At 47.0% G+C, this 23589-nt stretch overlaps 1 protein-coding gene across 1 annotated transcript; it reads right to left on the bottom strand.

Moving 5' to 3' along the window:
* Positions 1-9981: 9981 nt before the first annotated feature.
* LOC119376595 (uncharacterized) lies at positions 9982-14015 on the bottom strand. Its single transcript, XM_049411451.1, has 5 exons — positions 13545-14015; positions 12089-12679; positions 11297-11415; positions 10226-10654; positions 9982-10189 (listed from the first exon to the last, which is right to left on the bottom strand). The coding sequence occupies exons 1-5, from the start codon at positions 14013-14015 to the stop codon at positions 10114-10116; spliced, it is 1686 nt and encodes a 561-aa protein (XP_049267408.1). The 3' UTR covers positions 9982-10113.
* Between the last annotated feature and the right edge of the window lie 9574 nt (positions 14016-23589).

Genomic DNA, 23589 nt, shown 5'->3' with positions numbered 1-23589 from the left:
TTAACAATATCACAATAAAAAGATCATGCAGTTGGTGCAAAGAAGGCAAGGGACAGGTACAGTTGTCACGACGCAACCACAACATAGATTCGGCACGTCAAGAACTATATCATTCAGTCAGCGCAGCAAGTAACCATAAGACGCGGTCGGTTCAGAAAAAAAGCAGGCAGTACAGTTACCGCAGCAAGTGACCATACCATACAGTTGGTCCATAGTAACATATCATACAGTTTAATAACACTGCTTCAAAGAGTCGGCAGTGAAAGAAAGCAGGGCGGTGTCTTCTCAAGTAACCGCACCTTACAATAATAATAATAGCTGGGGTTTAACGGCCCAAAACCAAGATATGATTATGAGAGACGCCGTAGTGGAGGGCTCCGGAAATTTCGACCACCTGGGGTTCTTTAACGTGCACCTAAATCTAAGTACACGGGCCTCAAACATTTTCGCCCCACCGAAAATGCAGCCGCCGCGGCCGGGATTCGATCCCGTGACCCTCGGGTCAGCAGCCGAGCGCCATAACCACTAGCCCACCGTGGCGGGTCAAAAACCGCGCACCTTACAGTCTGCGTAGAAGGCACTCAGGATATATTGTGTGGTTTCGTCGCAACCACTAATGCTGCACGTGCCTTCCATACGAGGATTCGTCAACAAATGTTTTCTTCCAGTTAGCAAAAATTTACTATAGCGAACCCAAGCTCAAGTTTGGGCGCGACGCTCGCGCGGGCCGAGCTATGCGTTACTGGGTATAGGTGCTGCTGGCGAATGTGGGTTGTCGCCGGATTTGGCAGCGGCGGCGGCAAGGACACGTGCGCGCATGCGCTCCTCATTCGGCCCGGAGCACTGCTAGTCAGCCGTAGTTAGCTACATTGTGACGCACTGCAGATGGAATCCGAGAGCTCGGGCGCGTGCGCAGCAGGGCGGCAGTGTTGTGGCGAAAGGAGACGTGACGTCGATATTCCCACTTGCGACAACAGCAGTGTCGCTCCGCTCGACGTTGCTTTGGAAGCCTATAGCGCACAAAAATTTCCAGCAGGATATAACGGAGGCACATGCAAAGGCGCCACGGCAGCTGGTGCGCATTCCTTGATTAATAATAAGAAGAAATAACGTTTCATAAAGAGGAAGCAGGAGGCTCCTGAAAAAGTAGCGTTCCTACTTCTTCTGGGACTTTCTTTGTTCTCAGCATTCATTCATTTAAGAACCTTATTGTAGCCGTCCACGCGTTCGACGTTTCCGGCGCATTTACGGAGACAGTGAGGAGGCGTGCAGCCTTCTCACCGTTCATGGAAGCAATTGATACTCTGAAATTAATATTCCTTTGGTGCTAAAGCTACCGCCAATAATTGATTCCAACTGTCGACTTTCTTCCGAACACCTGCGCAGTTGCGAGAGGAACGTTGAGCCCGTGCTAAGAGAAACACTTCTAAGAATTAATTCACTGATAATGCGTTTCTAGGGCTCCATACTCCATTTTACATTTTGCCCTGCTGCGTCCCCAGTGCGAATAACATAAGACCATAGTTCGGCAAAAATATTCGGAGCTCACTGAGACTCACTCATGAAATATACTTTCCCTTAGGGGTCATCAGATCAGACTCACCAAAATTTTCTCAGTCGGACTCACTTGGACTCAAACTCACTGACATTTTTCTCAACCGGACTCACTCGGACTCAGGCTCACAAAAATATTACTCAGCCTAACTCACTCAGACTCAGACTCATGGTTCGATGTGAGTGAGTGAGTCGACTCAGGAGTGAGTTTGCCGCCTATGTGCAACACTATAAACTACTGTGGAGATCAGCACGATATATATATATATATATATATATATATATATATATATATATATATATAATATATATATATATTATCTATATATATATTATATATATATAATATATATATATATATATATATATATATATATATATATATATTATATATATAATATATACGGAATATGCAGCAGAAGATGCCGTATCAGTAGAGGGAAGTTATCCTCCGCTCGTTTTTTTTTTTTTTTCGCCGATGTTTTACTGTGGCGGTTCCTGTTGGGCTAAAATTGACAACAAACGAAGACATTGCAAGATTAGTTTTCTGTTCGTCTTTCTACCGATTCCACACCGTGACGGCCTAGCAGTTGGCGTCGCGACGAAGAAATGGGTCATTCCATGCCAAGCGTCCCAGCCATTTGGCGACCATCTCAAACGTGATCGAAGAAAATCGTGCTGATTTCTTTCATAGAAAGCAGTAAATGCTAGAATATTTCATAGAGAAAAAAATGTTTGGTCACGTGGGAGTCTTCCGAATTTTGCAGAATGTCGTCTGAGTGACGTTTGTTAAAAAATTAATTCTGAAAGCATCTTTCTTGTTTCAATACCAAAATTGGCGTACGCATTAAGCAAAAGCGTTTGCGTAAGGTGTTCGAATTTCAGTAATATTAATGCAATTTTTCTGCCACTACGCCTCACAAATTTGCCAAAACGTTCCATCTTTGGATTTTTTTCCTCGTAATACCGCGCTGTGTGTGAATATTCAGTAATCAATACTTACTCTACGGAAGGTATATTTCTCGGCAAAAATATTTTCAGACCACTGAAGTTTGTAAATCTTACGAGAAAAAATTGCGAATTCGAGAAAAATCTTCCTTCGGTCCACATTGAGACGCAATTTACACCACGTGGTGCTCCAATTAAAAATAAGTTTATGCTTCGCTTTAAAGCAAATGAACAATTCTTCTTACATGGAACCTTTATCATTAAAGTTCTTGTTTTACCGAAGAAAATAGTTTTTGAAGTTCCCCATTAATGGCATGGGCAACTTCAATGACGAAGCCGTCGTGAACAAATGGGAAGATAGCCATCAATGGGCAGCTTCAAGAATTATTTTCTGCGTTAAAAGAAAAATTATAATGGTAAAAGTTGCCATATAAGAAGAACTATTTATTTGCTTTCGATTGAGGTATAAAGTTATTTTTTAATTTGAGCACCACAAGGTGTACATTGCGTCTCAATGTGGACCGAAATGAATATTTTCTCGAATTCGCAATATTTTCTCATAAGATTTACAATTTCAGTGGTCTGAACATATTTTTACCGGAAATATAGCTTCCGCAGAGTGAGTATTGATTACTGGTGTATTCATACATAGCGCTGTATTACAAGGGAAAAAATGCAAACATGGAACATTTGGCAGAATTTGTGAAGGCGTATGTGGCAGAAAAATTGCATTAATATTACTGAAATTCGAACACTTACGCAAACGTTTTGCTTAAGGCGTACGCCAATTTTGGTATTGAAACAAGAAAAGATGCTTTCAGAATAATTTTTTAACAAACGTCACTCAGACGACATTCTGCGAAATTCGGAAGGCTCCTACGTGACCAAAATTTTTTGCTCTCCAAAATATTCTAGCACTTTACTGTTTTCGAGAAGAAATCAGCACAATTTTTTTTGACATTTGAGATTGGTGCTAAAATGGCTGGGACGTTTGGCATGGAATGACCCAAATAACTGGTCACTTGGAGGGAGCAACGGCGTTGTAATGTTTCGGACTACTTGAATGGAAAAGCTTTAATTGGAAGATATATACAAAGACAAACTTTTAAGAAGATAAGACTTTTAATGGGAAGATATATACTATACAGTGTTGGCGGTAACTCGTTACAAGTAACGGCTTTACCGGTAACTCGTACTTTTTACGGTAACCTAGTAACGTACTCGTTACCATTTCGGAACTGTAACGGGCAACGTACTTACGTTAACATTTTTCAGTAACGTGAGGTGAAACTTTACTCGTTACTTTTTATTCCAATTATATCGGGAGTTTCACACAAAACACCTTCGTCTCGTAGGCGCCACTTTCGCAGAGCTCGTCCCGACGTTCTTTTGTCGCTGCGGCGGACTGCTGCCGATCCGCAGGCGTTAAGAGTGTCATCCAATGCGTCTGTCGAGCGCCTATTCAGCGTAAGTGCGGACGTGTTCATTAAGAAGCGAGACAAGCTGTCCGGCAACAGCTTTGAAATGTAGCTGTTGCTTAAATTCCACAACAAGTTTTACTTATTACAAAATACTTCCTGCAATACTCGAGCGCGGGTGGTCAGTATCGTTTTCAAAATGAAATTTGCTTTTTTCTATCGGAAACTGCGGGTATGCCTTTCTATATTTACTCAATTTTTGAGTAAGCGCGGCTGAACTTGAGCACCTTCACACAAATACTCGCGATTTTTGGGGCAATTATACAAGTTAAATAGGGAAAATTGTCTGTGTGCAAATAGTTTTTCCCCGGAACTAAGCCGTTTAAGAATTTCTTTATGACTACAATATTTGATCATCTGTCTTGTTTATAGAAGGGCACCGTCAGAACTGCGGCAAATTTGCTGAGAGTTGAGTGACTTTTTTTGTGTGTGTGGAGAGCGTTGTTGATGAAATCTCATTTTGTGTTTAACGTCACACTGAGAAAAATGGCTTTAGCATGTGCCACAGAGTTAGAAGCCATCACATGCAACTCTACAGTTAACTACGTAAGCCACTGTAATATTGCTGGAGTCAGCACATTTGTGCAAAGTATTCTAATTAAATCCTGAGGTAAAATCGTTGTTTGGGTTAGATTTTTATGCGAAATATAAATATGAGCTTTATAGCATTGTTGCTGTGGGTTCCTGCGGCGAATACGCACCGATTCAAATTTCTCACCATAGAGTAACGGCACAAGTAACGTTCGTTACATTTTTTCTGTAACGGTAACGGTAACGTTACCTTTTTGGGGGTAACGTAGGCGGTTGTGCGTTCCTTTTATGTCAGCGTAACGAGTTACGTATTTAGTTACTTTTTTTCGGTAATGCATACAACACTGAATTACTATGTAATCGACAGTCACTAGCGCAACCTGTTACCTCTCTTTGGTTGGAGACTTTCTATGAAAAGCTGTAACCGAATTCTATTGTTCGTCGCCTGTGGTAGCGCACTGGATTGAAGCTGGCGCTCGTCCACTGCATACAAACGCACACTGTCCGAGATTAGAGCACGGCCGCCGCCACCCACATTGCATCACTGGGTGAGCGAAGCACGGATCGAGCGTGCAAATGACCTGTCATGCAGTTGAGGCCAAGCAGCAAGTGGCACAGTAGCCGCGAGCGCGCTCAGGCATTTGCGGGCGAACGTTCTTTGCATGGGCCACAGGCCAGTGCGGTGGGAAACCTAGCGTCTTAGGAACAGTCAGGCGTCGAAGGCAAGCGCCCCCTGCGTATGCAAGAAACGCCTCCCCCCTTCTACGCCCCGTTTTGCTGCTCGCCGGTCTCAACGTTCCGAAATGGGGTTGGCCAAAACAAACTCACCTCGTCACCCACAGGGCAACGAAATGACAATGGCGAGCGGAGAAAGACGATCGGACTTCAAATTGGCAAGTTTCGGTTGCGAACTCAAGGACAAGGAAAATTAGAGTGCCTGTCAGACGCGCGTGGCCGCGTTTCACGTTCGCGCCCATTGTGGCCGGCCACCGTTGTGCAAAGAGAGAAAGGAAAAAGCAAAAAAAAAAAGAAAGGCCAAGGCAAAGAGTGCAAGAATCGGTCGTTTAAGGATAGTGTTTGGTTACCGAACGCATTCTTTCCTGACCCTATAGAACAAAAATGAACAAAACATTCCGGGCCAGTATTGTGGACTTTAATTCCTTTGTGATATCTTAGGCACACTCTCACGTGCTAGATGTTCCGTGCGTATTGCTTTTTCATCGTCATCCCTCGGGCTATTCTACGTCCACTGCCGGACGAAGGCCTCTTTCCGATTACCTCGAATCTACCCCACCTTGTGCGAGCTGATGCTATTTCATTCCAACGAAGTAACTGATTTCATCACCACACCTAACTCGCTGCCGTCCTCGGTTGCGTTTTCCATCTCTTGGTATTCATTCCGTTGCTGACAACCGCTTGTCTGCCCTGCGCATTACGTGACCCACCCAGGCCCTTTTTTTTCTCCTAATGTCAACTAGAAAGTATTGGAGGGAAAAGAAGGCGCGGGAATACAATTAAGCGATAGTCTCTTTTCAAGCGAGCTCGCCGAAGCCGACAAAATTGTATAACGACGAGCCACTTCTGTGCAGCTGTCGAATAGTGCCATACCTTCGGGTTACTGGGCCGCAGCGAGCTCCCTCACGCTAGCCGTAAGGCTTATATCGTCAGGATAAAGTTTATTGAAGCGAATAGCTTCTTTCTTTTTTTCTTTCCTTTCTTTTTTTTTCTCTTTCGCCTGTTTTCATGGTCGGCAGGGTTGGTGGTCGGAGGTTTGACTTTCGCAGCCGGTACAAAGACGTTTGACGCAAATGAAGGGGGCGTATGGTAGCGCAACTGAGTTGCGCGAAGCTGTCGTTGCCGTACACCGAGTATTATGGCTCTTCGAGTCACAGCTCTACCATATACACTGCTGCGGATGTGCTGGTTAACGACTATGCCTTCGGTAGAACTGCGCAACAACCTAAAAAATGCAACCTAAAAAAATTCCGACAGGAGTCGTGCCTCTCAGAGTGATGATGGTCGACGTTAAGGTGGTTGTAGCATGTAATCAATGCAGCGACGTACCACATTATACCAACGCCGTAGCGCGCCATGTTTACGAGGCGGTATTGCAGCCGATTCTCCTATCTTATATACTTCTCTCTACGCAGGGTTGTTCCATCTAGCGGCGGTCGACGCCAAGTCCACGTTGAGGCGTGCTTGAATGCAAATGACGAGGGTTTAATCCCGTCCCCCCTTCTCCCCCCACCCCCTACCGTACCGAAGAAATCTTAGAGGATTTTTTTTTTGTTTTTGCATTGACGAGCTGCACACTGACAATCACCGTCGATTGCCTCTCGTCAATTGTATTTCTTCTTGGTTAAGGCACGCATACAATCCTATTTTAGAATACCCAATACGACAAACGCGAAAAACGTATGTTCTCAGCGCACAATGACTATCTCTCTCTCTCTTTCGGCTTCATCTCTTCAAACCTTAAGAAAGTTGGCCGATAGCTAACACCGACCATCTCAAATCCCCGCCGATGGAGCCAAAACACACAGAGTCCCTTATGGCATCCACCTAAGACAACTCAAAGGCGAAAGCCATCTTCTTTTTCTTCTCAGTCGAGGTATTGGATCTTCTGCATGCAAACTTTTCGCATCCATCGATGAAAAAGTACAGGCGAGGAACTATTGACGTTTAAAAGCAGCTTGCTGCGGGGAAACAAAGTTTCGTGTAGCATCGGGAGGAGCACGCCTATGGACCGCCTCTTCATTGTTGCTGCTGCTCTGCGTCACGCATGCAAGATAGGCGCTGTAAACGCCGTGGTTTACGTGCAAACCGACGGGTGGAACGAAATCGCGCCATGCATGGAGTTCTCGCGTAGCACGCAAGATGAAAAGAAGCGGAAAAAGGGCGAGATCTGTGATGCAAAGATACAGAATGCCCGATAGGTGGGCGGCTGTCCTTGGCGAACGAAATTCCTCGGCCGGGGTTGCAACGAGTGAAATAAATAAACAAATAAATAAAACTAAGTAATGTAGGGCTCGCCTCACATTGTGTGCGCATCTAGGACACGTCACAACCGCTGATCAGAGAGCGCGCGGGCTTGGCTTCGGTTCGCAATCGATTGGCAAGCGTCCGCAAACATGCTGCGGTGTGAAAAAAAAAAAAGCAAAGTAGGAGCCGCATCTCGCTCGCACTTTCACCAAATGTTTCATTTTTGTTTTCTTTTCCTTGGTCTGCGGTTTACTGCAACAGTGGCTGGTAGTACCTTCATTTTATCCGAGGCTCGCAGCAATCAATCACTGAACAACCGTGAAAGTTCACGCGGTCTTAGGTGTTGTTTTTGAGAAGCAGACGGAAAGCAAATGGTGAGTGTTGAGACAAGAATGGTGTGATAGACGCAACAAAAAGTTTTTTTGCGTGCCATGCGTGCAAAAATAAAAGAAAACGATTTAAAGCGGAGTAATAACACAAGCGACACAGCGAACAGTGTTTACGCAAACATGCTTCAGTGTGCCTGTGGTGTAGTTTAAAAGATGAAGTTCTTTTATTGCAACTCATGCTCCATAACTATAGCTTGTGTGTACCAGAACTAAACTGTGTGTTGCTTTCTTTCTTTCCATTGGTTTTTTTAACTTGACCATCACGCAATGTTACAGCAGTTTTAAAATAAGAAATAAAGAAAAAGGTGGTTTCGCTCGTCGTCTGCCAAATTACGAGCGTAACCGAAGAGTGAAATAGTAAAATTCAAACGGGCCTTCCATAAACAAAGGCTTATCGTCTTTTAATAAATCCATGAGTAAAATTGCCTGCCTTTAATAATAATCCATCTTAATTATTGGTTGATTTACTGTATGAGAACGGAAATCATTTATAACGTGCTTCGCTAATCTCACGGTGCGCTTATTAATTGTGAACGAGTTGAAATACGAGTAACACTCTTCCTAATCGCGTGTTTTCGTTACAAACTTCACGCTTTCATTACCGCATTGTCTGAGATATATGGTGAAAGAAGGTAAAGCAGCGCTTCGGGTCTTTTGGCTGCTGAAAGCGTTCACTTTTACTCGCAAAATGATGCGCATCTGAACGAGCGAAAAAGACAACGTAAGGGTTTAAGACAGACGCTTGACATATTGCGCCCTCATATGTGCATTAAACAAATGCAACCATGCAAACATGGCCCCCCACCGTACGCTTCTTGAGTTCATTTCTTCTACATGGGGCTCCCTTCTATGTCAACTTTCCTTCGCTGCGTTGGTCCCGTCCACATCTTTCTTCTTGTGTCCTGTATGTAGGCGCAGTTTTATGTTTTCCATCTCTTAACGACTAGCCCCCCACCGTATGCATCCTGTATGGCCATCCCTATTTGGGCAACAGGCGCAGAGGAAAATCTTCGCACGCCTGCGCGCAACTTAACTTTACATCAGTTTCTGCCCCTCTATATGACTTGAAGTATCGTTACTGAATGTGAACTTTTGCGTCATTCGGATGGCTAACAGCGCACTTTGTGACTTCCACGAGCGCCCTTGTTAAAGCTTTAGCGATGCAAAACGCAGCAATGCCCTCCACACCAGACCAACTGAACTAGCACCCATTAACAGAGTGATATTAAATGCGAAGCATTTCTTAGCGAACCTCAGGCACTTTGGGCGTTTCTATCTACGTATCTATCTATCTATCTATCTATCTATCTAGCCGCCTACGTCTGGGCGCCCTCCCGGTCGTCTCCATAGGTTTTAATATACCAAAATTTGAATAGCATAGGATGACTGTATGATGAACACGATCCACTGGTGATGACATGAATAACGCAAAGTACCTGTCGCGTACGTCATGAAACCCTTTCCACAGTCACGTGTGGCACATACCCGCATACCAGAGTTCATGTTATGCGGGTATGTGCCACAGGTGATAACAGAGTCTCAATGAATGCAGTAACCCTGAACGTACACATTTACACGGAAAGAAAGCGATAATAGTAATTGTCGGGGTTTTACGTCCCAAACCCCCGATATGATTATGAGAGATGCCATAGTGAAGGACTCCGGAAATTTGAACCATCTGGTAACCTGCACTGACATCGCACAGTACATGGGCCTCTAGCATTTCGCCTCCATCGAAATGCGACCACCGCGGCACGGATCGAACCCGCGACCTTCGGGTTAGCAGCCGAGCACCGTAACCACTACACCACAGCGGCCGACGCAAGGAAAGTTTGGGAGCTGAAGACAGAGCACCGCTGGAAGACGCTGGGCTACCATCCATTCGTCCACGTGGTCTGCAACGTCGACCACGTGGATTACGCAAAAACCGGGGCCAATGGTTCTTACAATAACTCTGCCGAGAGGACCATGTCCCTCATGGTTACCGGTGACTTCAGCATTGATTTATCAAAACCCAACAACGCCTGGTTCTTAGACGGCATGAAAGACGGCTTGGATGTGGACAGTGTAATATCGCGCCGCGGCAGTAACACACTCCGTAAGCGCCAGAACAAGAATCGTTTATTGCAGATAGCGTTGCTGTATTTATGCTGTGTGCCTTTGAGCGCGCATGCGCACACGTTGGTGCCGAGCCCGCACTTTAGATGCCGCGACATGGCACTTCCTTTCCCTTAGACGAAGCCAAGTCTGTCTGGCTGCCTTCTTATGCGCGTAGAACGCCTGGGAAGTTCCGATGCCGTCGGTGTCCTTGAATCGGTCTCACTGGGAGACCGCGATGTGCACAGAGATAAGTCTGTTGACTCGATGTTGTCGCCTGCCGAAGGTTGGTCATGTGAGGGTGGATCACGTGGTGAGGGTTGCTGCTCAGAAGGCCGGGTCGCGGAGCACTCCTGCTTTGCCACCGTTCTGAGGTGCCGTGGCCGCAGTTGCTCCACATGACGACACTGCATTCCTCCGGTGGTGTCCACCATAACCAAGCGCCTACCTCTTGATGACGTCACCGTGCCGGGTAACCATCGCTGACCGGCTTGATTGTACTGGCGTGACCACACAGGCGCCCCCTGAGGAAAACGCTGCATCGGCGCTGTGAATGTGTTCACCATGGGCTCCCGGTCCACCTCCTCTGTAAATTGTGCGCTTAGACGGGTCCTTGGCTGAAAACCGAGCATCATCTCGGCGGGCGATTGGCCGCCTTGAGTCGGTGTTGTCCTGTAACGTAGTAAGAACTTTAATCCGACTGAGCAAACTTCCCACTTTGTTTTTGTTCATTCCTTCTTTAATGGTGCGCACAGCGCGCTCTGCCGATCCGTTTGACTGAGGATAATATGGGGCGGAGTTGACATGGCGCACCTGATTATCTTCAAAAAATTTTTTATTAACTGAACTGTTAAATTGTGGCGCATTGTCGGAGACGACTGTCTGAGGCAGGCCAAAACGCGCGAACATACCACGCAGTGCTTCAACTGTGGTTTCTGCACTAGCTGTTTTGAGGGGTACTGCTTCCAACCATTAGTTTCCGCATCCACTACGACCAAGATCATATGCCCTTCCACCGGACCAGCGTAGTCGATGTGCAGGCGAGACCAACGTTTGTTGGTTTTCGGCCAGCTGATAGGGGCCTGCCTTGCTGGCATGGGCCTATTCTGGACACATGGCTGGCAGATGTGCACCAACTCTTCAATGTCGTGGTCCAATCCGGGATACCAAAACAATGAGCGCGCCAGACGCTTCATAGCCGTCATGCCGGGATGGGTATCGTGGAGTAGTTGAAGAATATTTGACCGCACAGCTTCGGCCAGAACCACCCGATGACCCCAGTAGATTAGTCCCTTACTCACAGTAAGTTCGTGTCTGCGGGTGAAGTACGGCAGGAAGCCCTGTTGCTCCTGCCCGAGTTGTTTAGGCCAGCCGCGCAGAATCCATGTCTTCACTTGCCTCAGAAGAGCGTCATTGTTCGTGCTGTCGACCAACTGCTGCGTGCAAAGAGATAAATCTGTCAATGCTAGCGCATGCAGCACATATTCTACGGGATCATCTTCACCGTGGTGCGCTGGCTCCGGCAGAGGCAAACGGCTCAAGGCGTCGGCATTCGCATTCAATGACCCCTTTCGGTACTCAATGTCAAACTGATATGCGGATAATAGTAGTGCCCATCTCTGGATCCTGGCCGCCGCCATTTGCGGAATCGGTTTGTCGCAATGAAATAGCCCTGTCAGTGGCTTATGATCAGTCACACAACAAAATTTATTACCAAAAAGATAGTCTCGAAACCTTGTAACCCTGAAAACTAGCGCGAGCGCTTCCTTTTCCAGTTGCGAGTAGTTGCGCTCCTCCGGTGTTAAGGTTCTTGAGCGAAAAGCTATCGGATAGTCTTTGCCGTTAATCCGATGTGACAGCACTGCGCCCAAGCCGACTGCCGACGCATCGCACTCCAGTCGTAGAGGCTTTTGGGTCATAGTGAACAAGAAATTTAGCCTTACTTAGGGCAATCTTTACTGCCTCACACGCCCTGTCATGCGCTGGCCCCCAGTTCCATTGCACACCTTTTGCCAGTAGGCCATATAAAGGAGCTAGTGTCGTTGACAAGTTGGGCAAAAACTTCGCATAGTATGTGACCTAGCCCAGGAAAGACTTCAGCTGGCTTACCGATGCTGGCTTCGGCGCTGCGTGTACCGCCTCCAGGTTGTCTTGCAGGGGATGAAGGCCATCCGCATCGATGCGATGCCCTAGGAACGCCACTTGCGCTTCTCTGAATCGGCACTTTGCTTTGTTCAGCTTCAGGTTGTTTTCCCGCAGCCGCTGAAACACCTGCCGGAGCACGGAAGTGTCGTTTCTCTTTTCCGCCACGATGATGTTGTCGAGGTACACTTGGACGTTCGGCATCCCTAGCAGTATGGATTCCATGCGTCGCTGAAACAAGGCGGGGGCTGAAGCAATCCCAAATGCTAGTCGATTGTAGCAATACAGGCCTCGGTGTGTGTTTAGCACAGTTGTCTTCCTTGCTTCTGCGTCCAGCGGCAGCTGATTGTAGGCGTTGCGCAAGTCCAACGTTGTGAAGACTTCTCCTCCGGAAAGAGCCGCAAAAATGTCTTCAACCTTGGGCAAGGGATATTGTTCCAAGTGCGATGCTGGGTTAACGGTCAACTTGAAGTCGCCGCACAACCGTATGTCGCCGTTCTTCTTTGCGACTGGAACGACCGGAGTTGCCCATTCCGAAACACTTACCGGCGAAAGCACCTAGTCTTGCACGAGACGGTCGATCTCGGCTGAGACTTTGCACGCATAGCATACGGCACTGTATGTGCTTTACAGAAACGTGGGCGGGCTCCCTCTTTGAGGTGCAGTTTCACAGGTGGCCCCCTGCAACAACCAAGCTTGTCTTCAAAAAGATCCGAAAATTCTTCGAGCAGGGGATTCACTTCGGCGTTTTCCCGCACCACATTTACACTCGAAGAATTACCGTCGTCCCTGCCCTGCGAAATGCTTCTATAGTGTTGCGGCCACAGAGAAGCGGTCCCTGACAGCCAACAACGATTACCGTGCTCTCAACCACCGTTGAACCCGACTGTACCTTCATAGTTATCCGACCGACAACAGGTAATGGCCCCAAGAAGCATGTTAACCGGAGCGACGTCTTCTCCAGAGCCGGCCACCACTTGCGATGCTTCTCAAATATGTTCATTGGGATGACGCTGACCGTAGAACCTGTGTCTATGATCATACGCAGTGTCCGACCCTGCCACGTCAAATTTTCCTCGCGTGGCTTCAATGTAGCTCCGTCACCCGAGCTGTGAGCAACGAGAGCAAGCAGCATCTCTTCTTCGCTCTCACCTTCTGTTGGCTCTACGGCAAATGCGCCCGTCGCCCGGGAACACCCCTGGCTGCACACCTTTGCCAGGTGTCCTTTAATGCCGCAATGATAGCATCTTGCGTTGCGATGACGGCATGTGCGCGTAGCATGGGGGCCACCACATCGATCGCACGCATGCCTGCTTGCTTCATTATTGCCCCGCTGTGTGCAATGTCGCCGCCCTCGCTGTGACTGCAAAACGTTGGTGCTGCTCATTGTCGTCTCCGGGAGCCCTTCGCGCATGTCTCGCACGTCGTTCAGTGCTTTTTCCGATGCTATGGCAAATTCCTCCGCCTCCTCGACTGTTAGCTTCTTGTGCGTAAGGAGGCAACGACGGGCATCGTCATTCCGAATGCCGCATACGATGCGGTCTCGCAGCACCCTATTCAGGGAGTCGCCGAAATTGCAATTCTTTGCCAATCTTAGGAGGTCGGAGATGTATTCCCGAATGCCCTCACCTCCCTGTTGCTTGCGCATGAAGAACGAGAAACTTGCTGCTGTTTCATTAACTTGGGGGTTGTACTGTTTCTCCAGGTATTCAACGATTTGCTCGTAGGTTCGGCTGTTGACCGGCACGGTTGAAAGGCGACCTTGTAAGAGGCGGACGACATTATCGCTCAACGAAGACACCAGAACAGCACGGCACTTTGCACTGTCGGTGATTTCATTTCCCTCGAAATACGCTTCCAGGCGTATCCTGTACGTGCTCCAGCTGCTCACCATTTCGTCGAAAACCGGGGGGCGTGATGCCATCGTCCGATGCGTGCCCGCTGCCGATCACACTAGCATGGTGTGATCCAGCTATAGGTGAAAACACCCTCGTCGCCACTGTAGTATTGCGCCGCGGCAGTAACACATGCCGTAAGCGCCAGAACAAGAATCGTTTATTGCAGATAGCGTTGCTGTATTTATGCTGTGTGCCTTTGAGCGCGCATGCGCACACGTTGGTGCCGAGTCTGCACTTTAGATGCCGTGACCTGGCAGGCGCCACCAGTCCGAACTCGCCCCGCGCCCGGTGCCTATAGGTCGGCGCTGCTCGCGTTCAAATTTCACGATCGCGGTCGGACTGGCTCCCATACGCAAGCTGTAGAAGGGAGCGAATCAATGTGGAGAAATTTAATCCTGATCGAGTTCGATCACGATCAGCAGTGCGCTGTGTGACACCGCGGTATTATACCGGTGTCAAACGGTCAGTTTTGATTGCGATTGGGCCTGCTCCGGATCAATTATTATGATCGTGATCAGTTCCTACAGGAGGAAGCCAGTCGGCTGAGAAGTTTGATCCCGGCTGGGCTTAATCGCGATCAGCAGTGCACCTTGTGACACGAGACTTGATGAGGATCAGCTGTTGTTGCTGAACGTGGTTACTTCTCATCGACTTTAAGCGGAATTGCGATCAAGGCGATCTCCGCATCGCGATCTGGTTCCTCAGATCGACCGCACATGCATGCGTCAAACTCGACTCTGAGTCTGAGTCTTTATTTCAGACATGCATACAAAAACTACATGGCTGAGGAGGGGAGAAAAAAGCCACACAGTCGCGGCCTGACGTTGCTCCCTTCCCCCCGTATACATCGGCACTGCGCTATGCACAAAACAGAAATAGCACAGGATAATGTTGTAGCAAAAAAACAAGAACTCAAAACAGAAAAAACACGGTGCACAATGAAATGGGTAATACTACAAATACATTATATCTCCAGATATATTCAAATAAATTTGCGTACACAAAATATAATTAAGGTGGTGGGTAAATGCACACATCAACGAAATAAATTTCGAAGAGAGTTGAAGGAAAGTTCGCGTATCGAGGTGTGAGAAAAGTTAAACTTGTTAAGCAAAGAAGGCAATGTATAGCTTAGGGTTTGAAAGCCGTAGTTAGTACGTGGGTGAGGCACAGACCAGTACTCGTGGTGCCTTGTAAGGTAGTAAAGAATGTTGGTGTGGAGGTTAGTGTCTTCACATAAGAACAATATGCCGTGTTCCGTCTGTGATTTGTAGAGCTGTAAAAGACGATGATGGTACATGTTGGTTAAGTGCATGATATAATGCACTTAACCACTCGGTATCGCACTGTGCACTGCTCATCGCGGCTAGGCTCGATTGGGATCGAATTTTTTTACTGTGATCGGCTCCCTTTTGCAGCTTGCGTAGAGAGAAATTCACTCCATCACGCTTGCACGACCGCGATAAAAAAAAAAAGTGGCGTACGTTATAACGTAGACTAATCGCGATCAATAAATCGAATTCCGATCGCGATAATAATCGCCGGTGTGACAACGATATGAGTTAATTGTTCTTCACGCTTATACCAACAAAGCTTCCATGTTCCTGTTCTTGCGTTGACCAACATATATATGTATATATTACGTATGAATTTACTTGCAGCTTGTGTGAATTGAGCGCATGCATTTGCAGCTCAGCTTTAATCATAGAGGAACATGTTTACATCCAGTTGTAAGTTTTGATGTGATTATATAGCAGCCTGCTCCAATTTTTTGTGTTCACTGCATTATAGCCAACTTCAACAACCTTGTCGCAAAAATGGGAAAAAAAAGAATTGCCGTGCCAGACAATCTCTTCTGCGAAACGGACCCTGAAGCGGACGTCAGAACTCTGAAGGTAAATACTTGAATCATATGACACAGGATAGAACAAAATGCATCGACGTAGCATTAACTTCCAACATTCGGTTAACTTTCTGAAGTCGCACATTTGTAGTATAGTCACTCACACAGATGCATTTGCGTAAGTTTGCAGGGCTTTAGTTGTACATTTGTTTCATTATTTTACGAGCTAAATGTTGCTTCGGAATGTTGACAAGCCAAAGCACACTCCTCGAAGTTATATTCATGCTCAGTGCTTATTTGTTGATTTTACAGTGAAAATGATGCATTAAATTGATTTGCATAAGTTCATGTGGCTATATAGGTCTACATAAATAACAGCATGTGTAAGCAATGACACGGTGTGGAACAAAAATATCGCATTGTTCAGCAGATACAACTGTTGTGGTTAGCAACATGGCATGCAATGTTATAGGGCATATTCATGGCTAGCTAAGAATCATGACAAAGGAGTGGTTGTAACTTAAATTTTGAGCTATGTATTACTAGAAAGTGTAGACTTCCTGGTATGTGTAGCTTAATTACTTAAAGCCTCTTTGATCAGTGATTAATCATGAGTTAATTCATTCATTCCTAAGCCCACAAAAAAAAGGCACCTGAAGGGGGGACAATGGAAGCCAAAAAGAGCCCGCAGCAGCGACAGTTCAGATGACGAAGAAGTTGTCCACGTGAGCCTCCTCCAAAAACAAAAAGATATGAACAGGGAGTTGAGGAGGCAAAACAAGCGCCTCGAGCAAAGAATTGAGGCGCTGGAAGAAAGAAATGGCAAGCTCCAGGACCTGCTGCACAACAAGCTCGGCAAGTTATATGTATTTGGTTAAAATGAATGCTTAGGTGAGTTGGTTTATATACGTAAAGAAAATTTAAACAGCGGGAGAAGACAGAGCACCCAGGGAGACTTGCAGCCGCCGTGCTGAACTCGCAACCGTTTTAGTGCTTCGAACGCAAGGCCTTTTTATGGTATGCATCAGAGCAATGTAGAAGTGCACGACTACATGAAAAAAAAAGTGGTGATAATGCCTCGTGAAAAGAAGCTGCTGAAGTGGATAGTCGAGGAATTGTGGCAGTGCAGTCTAAAACTTAAAACTTGAAGCACACTCATGATATACAAAACGAAAGTAAAAAAATCGGCTGTGGCTTCACTCAGTTATGCCTGGGTGTGCATAGCGAGAGGTACGATTAATCTTATTGGAGAGATTTATTTGAGTGTCCGCAACAGCTTTACGGATGCAGCCTGCCATAGAAAACGGCTGGCAGGCTGCGTCCAAAGAGCTGCTGCGGACGCCCAACTAAATCTGTCTATTGTTTAGCTTGGTTCTCTGTGCGGTTACACTTCTCGAGGCATGTGGCTGGTTCTTCCTCTGTCTCCTCGGCTCGCTGCCTCCTCTTGGTTTCGTTCCGACGATGAAGCCTGGCTTCTTTCAGTCTCTCCGACTGACTTTCCATATCTGCCGACGAATCCCACTGAGCCACCCCTTCTTTATATGCGATGCAACGCTGGCTCCTCCTCTGTTAACTTTGAATAGCGCGACTGAATACGGACAGAGTAGAACGTGCACACACACACACACAACGCTGACTTTCAACTGGAAACACGGTTGCTACGTAGTTTCACTGGCCCTTCCTCTGAGGTCATGCCAGATGACGCGGTGAGCGGTGCGGCCACCGGCCCCAGCGAAACGGCGAGAATACGGCCAGTGGAGCTCTCGCTACAAAAATAATCACGAATATGAACTACCAACTGAGAAACAAGGTAACACAACAAGCCATGGAGGTTACACGAGTACAAAGATAGGAAGACATGGAAGACGTGGATAGGAAGGCATGCACTGCAGGTAATGTGCCTCTTTCTTGGGGAACGAAAGCGAGGACCTGCTGACACAACTATCACCAAGCCTCTAAATTTCAGCTGCCGGTAGAATTTCACAAACAAGCTGCTTGCCATGACTGCCTGCCGCAGTGCAGGTCTCTGTGGGGAGCAGCCACAATCATGGCAGTGTTTCGTTAGATAACTGCATGTAGCTGTTGACAGCTTGTGTTGGTGCTGTCTAAGACGGACATTAAGGCACTTACCCGTTTGTCCGACATAGTACCTGCCGCGTGACAGTGGCATAGAGTACACGACTCCTAGCTCACATGGCACAAACGTGTGGTGGTGTTTTTGCTCAAGTCTTGGTTTCCAGGGGGAGTGTTCACCGCTTTGCACAACCTGGAAATCTTCTCAGGGACTCAAAAGGTCATCCTGATATCACAGCGCTGTGTTATCTTTTTCAGATTGTTTGACAGCCTAGGCATGTGCTGCACCACCATGATTCTTTTCTTTTTTTGAACAGGCACCTGATCCTCAACTCATTCGGCATTGGCCATGCCTCATAGCATGCATTTTGCAATGGCCAGTCGCATGTATGAAGGGTACCCTGCCAAAGCCAGGTGCTCTGTTTGGTTCTGAATACTCGAACCAACGCAGTGCTGACATGACTTACGGAAAGTGTTTGGGTAACAGGCCCTCACCAACTCCCTCTTTACAGCTTAGAATGTGCTGAGTCATAGGGCAGCAAAGGCTTCCCCGTCTGTGGTTCATGTGACCAGCAGACACGTTTAAGTTCCAACTTTTCAGGTCAAGAGGTGGATGCACAACTCTTGTGGCACTTCACACGTCAGAGCAAGTGGTGCCAGACATTAATGAAAAGTGGTGAGCACATCATTATAGGAGCACTCACGCAAAAATTTTGCATCCTGTTTTGTCAGTTGCAATAGGTAGCTAACAACCCAGTCATCACGGCTGGAAAGCTTGTTTGCTTGAGCGCGTGATGGTTAATTATTTGGATACAGTTTTGTAACACTCAGTCGCAGTTTTGGTTTCACACAGCGCCTAGTGAGAAGGGATCCAAAAAGGTTTTCGTGTAAACATAGTTGGCTACATGAGCATACAAAACCGTGTGCACATGAGCACCGCGTTGACAACCTTTTCAATGAAGGTGTTATGGCACGACATAGCCAATCCTGCGGCACACGGCAATAAATACTCAATGCGTAGTAGAATGAACTACGATCACTTTAATGGCGACATAGAATCCTAAGAAGAAGAAAAACACGTGCGTAGTGGGTCGCTTCTCTGCTTCCTCTTTCTCTTCTTTTCTAGGTCCCAACATCTTCCGGGGCCTCAGTTGTGGTAGCGCCGATCTCCAGGTAGTATATCTTCTGCGCGGTCTTTTCAAAACTTTTCCGCTACTCAGGCGTAACAGGCAAGCGCGAACAATTCCATCATTGCCGAGGTAAACTTCTTCCACTTTTGCCAGAGGCCACATAAACTTCGCTTTGTTGGGTGTGTCCACAATCACGATGTCTCCAACTGCTAGGTTGCGGGAAGAAGATCCAGAAGAACGATGTGCGGATGGTAGTGTGAGAATATACTCGTGCTTCCAACGTCTCCAAAAATGATCCAACAAACTTTGGCGGTGTTGTAAACGCCGTGAATATTCCTTCGCACCGCTGTGGTTCACTGAATCTTCTGTTGAATCACCATCCGCAAGGTGGTAAATTGTTGGCCTATAAGAAATGTGCTGGCGTAATCGCGGATGGCTCACCAAGCTTCGAGGCAGGCGTAAGTAAGCGGTTGGGAATAACCACAGCCTCGACCTCGGCAAGTAGCGTACCGAGTTCTTCAGCAAAAAGGCTGTTTCGTCCGAGGACTTTTCGTAGAGACGTCTTCACTGATCTAATCAGTCTTTCCCACCAACCGCCCCACCACGGCGCCGCATCTACGATGAATTTCCATTTAATCCGCTGTGTCGTGATGGACGACTGGAAGTCGGTCTCTTTGATTCGGTCCATTACCTCCCTGAGTTCCTTGGATGCTTTTTTGAATGATCGAGCGTTGTCTGAGTAAATGACGCTGGGCAATCCTCTCCTAGCAATAAATCTTCGGAATGCTAGCAGGAAGCCTTTCGCAGTCATGTCGCTCACCAACTCCAAGTGTATCGCCCGCGTTGATGCACAAGTAAAAATTACAACGTACATTTTTTGGTCGCATTGTCCAGCTTTTTTGGCAAAGACTGGTCCTGCGAAATCCACTCCTGTAGTGTCGAATGCCTTGGATCTTTCAATCCTGCAGGTCGGAAGTGGAGCTTGTGGCGGCGAGCTTGCCTTGCTCTATAGCGAGCACATAACGCACAGCGGTTAATCACCGTCTTCACTGTTCGGCGAGCTCTTATAACCCAGAAGCGCTCTCTCAGGTGGTTTAGCGTGGCGGTTATGCCTCCATGCATTGTGCGAACATGGGAATCTCGAACTTCAAGAAACGTGAAGTAATGACCGTCCAGGTAGCACCAATGGGTGTTTGTACCAAGGCTTTCATTGAGGTTTTGTAGCCTCCCACCAATTCGAAGCATGGTTTTCTTCATCTAGAAACGGTCGCAAGTCATTCACCTTTGAACTTTTATGTAGAACCTGCTTCTTAAGAAGCGCAAACATTTCATCACCAAAGGCTTCACTTTGAACTTGGTGTATCAGTAACGCTCAGCTGCCAATATTTCTCTGTCTTCAGACATCCAGTACCTCGGGCAACTTTTATTAGCGTTGTGTATGAAGCGCCGTACCCACGCCGTGACTCTCAGCAGTTTGATGAGAGAACTGTGTCTTGTTACGTCAAAGATTGGCGCTCATCCGCTCATGCGATTTGTCACCTATTTGAGGGCTATATGTGTCGAGTTGATTGCTTCCTGATCCCTTCAGCAGCTAAAAGGCTTCCTGAGTGGCCATTCAGAAGGCTCAGCCGCAGCCAACTCGGTCCTTGCCACCAAACGTTCTTTGTATCAAGGCGTCAGCGATTCACCCCTTGTTAGCAAAATCCACAGGATTTTCGTCACCTGGGCAATGCTGCCAGCTGCAATCCCGTATTTGAGTCATTGCTTTGATTTCAGCGATGCGGTTTTTAACGAAGACTTCTTGCTTGCATGAATCTGCTTGAATCCAATTCAGGACAATTGTAGAGTCTGTCCACATAAAATAAAGTGGTCTGTCAAAAAGAGGAGTATATGCTTCTCTATATATTTTAGCAATCTGCTGCCTATTAGCGCTCCCATTAGCTCGAGCGTGGTAAAGAGAGAGGCTTCAATGGGGCGATTCTAGATTTCACAGCAATGAGACTTGTGCTGATGTCGCCGTTAGCTAGCTCAGTGCGAACATATGCGTACGCTCCATAAGCTTTCGTGCTTGAGTCCACAAAGACGTGTATTTGAATGTCACGAATATCAGCTGCCTCTGACATCAAACGTCGGGGAACATTGACCTTGGGAAGGTGAACCAAATCACTTCTCCAGCTCATCCACTGTCGTGCTATATCATCTGGCAGCTCTTCATCCCAGTCGACTTTACGGACCCACAGCTGCTGAAATAACATCTTTCCTCTTACCACGAAAGGAGCAACTAGTCCCAGTGGGTCATAAACTCTCGACACTGTTTGCAGAAGAAAGCGCTTTGTATCTTGAGCCTTCTCCAGAAATGACAATATATTTTGAGAGCTGTAAGTAAGGCTGTCGGTCTCCATGTTCCATGTCATTCCGAGGACTTTTGCTTGTGGTTGGCGTTTGTCCGCTGCCTGTTAGGTATAGCTGGCTCGTTTGAGTCGAATATGTCCTGCAGCTCTTGACAACTTGTTGTCCATTTTCTGAGTGGCATTCCAGCGTCATTCATTATTGCCTTTGTGGTGGCGTAAAGCTCTACAGCTGCTTGCAATGTTATTCGCCCCAATCAGCAAATCATCTACATAGAATGACTTTGCAAGTAGTTGGGCCACTCCGTGCTGCTCGTTGTCTACACCTGTTTTGAGGTGATGTTGAATGGTCGCTGTAAGCATGAAGGAACTTGACGTCGATCCGAAAGGTACTCTTGTCATTCGCCAGACCTGTATGTCGTCTTCCCTGAATGGTAACGTCGGCTTCTCAGCAAACCACAAGAACCTGAAGAGATCTCTGTCTTGTGGTCTAACACCAACCTGCAGAAACGCTTTTTCTATGTCTGCAGTCATTGGTACTTTGTACCAGCGAAATCGCATGAGGACTTGTAGCAGCTGAGGATTCAAGTTCGGCCCGGTTTGTAGGCAATCATTCAGCGATTTTTGGTCTCTTGCATGCGACGAGGCATCAAATACCACCCTCAGCTTCGTAGTGAGAGAGTCCTCACGGATAACTTCTCGGTGCGGCATGTAATATGTACGCTCCTCATTGGGTTTCCTTTTGGAGACTACTTCCGCGTGTCCCGAGTCAGCGTACTGTCGAATGGCATGGTCGTACCGTTCCAGCAGGCCTTTTTTGGTTGATAGTCGTCGTACAAGGCTCTGAAGGCGGTTACTGTGCGACGAGGTAGTTGTCTTCAATTAATTCTATGTCAGGTTCTTTGCACGGCACTGCAACTTCGTACCGTCGATCCTTCTTGACAATATTCTCTAGGAACCTGGACAACGTGGTTGAAGAAGTTAGCTGTTCTTCCTCTGGGGAGATGCCCATAACATCCAAAGTCCAAAAGGACTGCAGATCATCATTAATCTCCGATTGTGACCGTATATCTGTTCTTAATACACATACCATAACTCTGGATGTGCTTTGAACAAAGCTCCTTTTCTTCACAGGTCCTTGTAGTGTCCACCCAATATAGTGTTAATAGCCACTAGTCCTTCAATTTCTTGGCTTCTGATGACTTCACCGGTTATGATCTTCCATATTTGGTCTGATCCAATAAGCAGACTTATTCCAGGCTCGGCTTGCGCCATAGGAATGGTAAGCTCGTCCGCTAATACCATCTTCAGTTCACGAAGGTTCTTGCCAAAGGAACAGTCAGTATTCGTCACTGCGACATCTTGACAGATCACTGGTATCGTGATAGCTTCGATGACCTGTTCTTTGTCTCCAAACTGACTTCTCACGTGCACTTCGACTATTTTACTTCGTCGTGGTTGGGAAGGTTCTTCAGACGCAAACGTGTTGATTGCCAGCTTCGTTTCTCCGATTACTTTCAGCTGCAAACGTGCAGCGAGTTCTTCCTTTATAAATGAACGCTGGCTGCCGCTGTCTAAGATTCCTCTTATGTAGCATGCCTTATCTTCTCTTCCCACCCAAGAACGAAAAGTTTGAAGATGTACACCTTCGTCAAGTTGGCAGCTCGTTACGGCAGTTGATCTTTCGTTCTGATCTGACTGCGTTTCGTTAACGCATGCTGTCGTTGTGTTCAATTTCCTAGTACTCTTTTCATTGGCGTTTGGGTTGCACATAGTTGTTGCATGCCTTTTTTACAAGAAAGGCACTGTATGCGTCTTCGGACAATCTCTGGCTAGGTGCCCCGGTATAGTGCATTTATAGCACCTCATGCTTCTGCCTAGTCTATCTTTCTTCTCTTCGAGCGTTAGAGAACTGTCGCATACCTCCGTTTCATGTCTCATGGATTTGCAGAAGAAGCACTCACCATATTTCGGCTTTCCTGTATGCGCGGTATGCAGCACAGATGCCGATGGAATATGCTTGCGGTTGTGAGTGCGTTCTGACGATTCTTGTGTCCCTGATTCGCTCTCGGCTTTCGATTTCGATGCGGGCTAAACTGTAGCAAGCTCTCGAGCTCCTGACACGATGACACTGTTTCTTCGTTTGTAGCAACCGATGTTCGGAGCATGACTTCAC

The sequence above is a fragment of the Rhipicephalus sanguineus genome, unplaced genomic scaffold (genome assembly GCF_013339695.2).
Source record: "Rhipicephalus sanguineus isolate Rsan-2018 unplaced genomic scaffold, BIME_Rsan_1.4 Seq1624, whole genome shotgun sequence".
Lineage (NCBI taxonomy): Eukaryota > Metazoa > Arthropoda > Arachnida > Ixodida > Ixodidae > Rhipicephalus > Rhipicephalus sanguineus.
The sequence above is the reverse complement of the archived record's forward strand: the minus strand, read 5'-3'. Positions and strand labels throughout refer to the sequence as shown.

Coding starts and splice junctions, on each gene's coding strand:
- LOC119376595 (XM_049411451.1), bottom strand. CDS start 14,015: ATGGTGAGCAGCTGGAGCACGTACAGGATACGCCTGGAAGCGTATTTC. Junction 11,416..12,088: donor CAGCGCCGAAGCCAGCATCG/GTAAGCCAGCTG, acceptor CTTTGCACGCAG/CAGTTGGTCGACAGCACGAA. Junction 10,190..10,225: donor GAGTCAACAGACTTATCTCT/GTGCACATCGCG, acceptor GACCGATTCAAG/GACACCGACGGCATCGGAAC.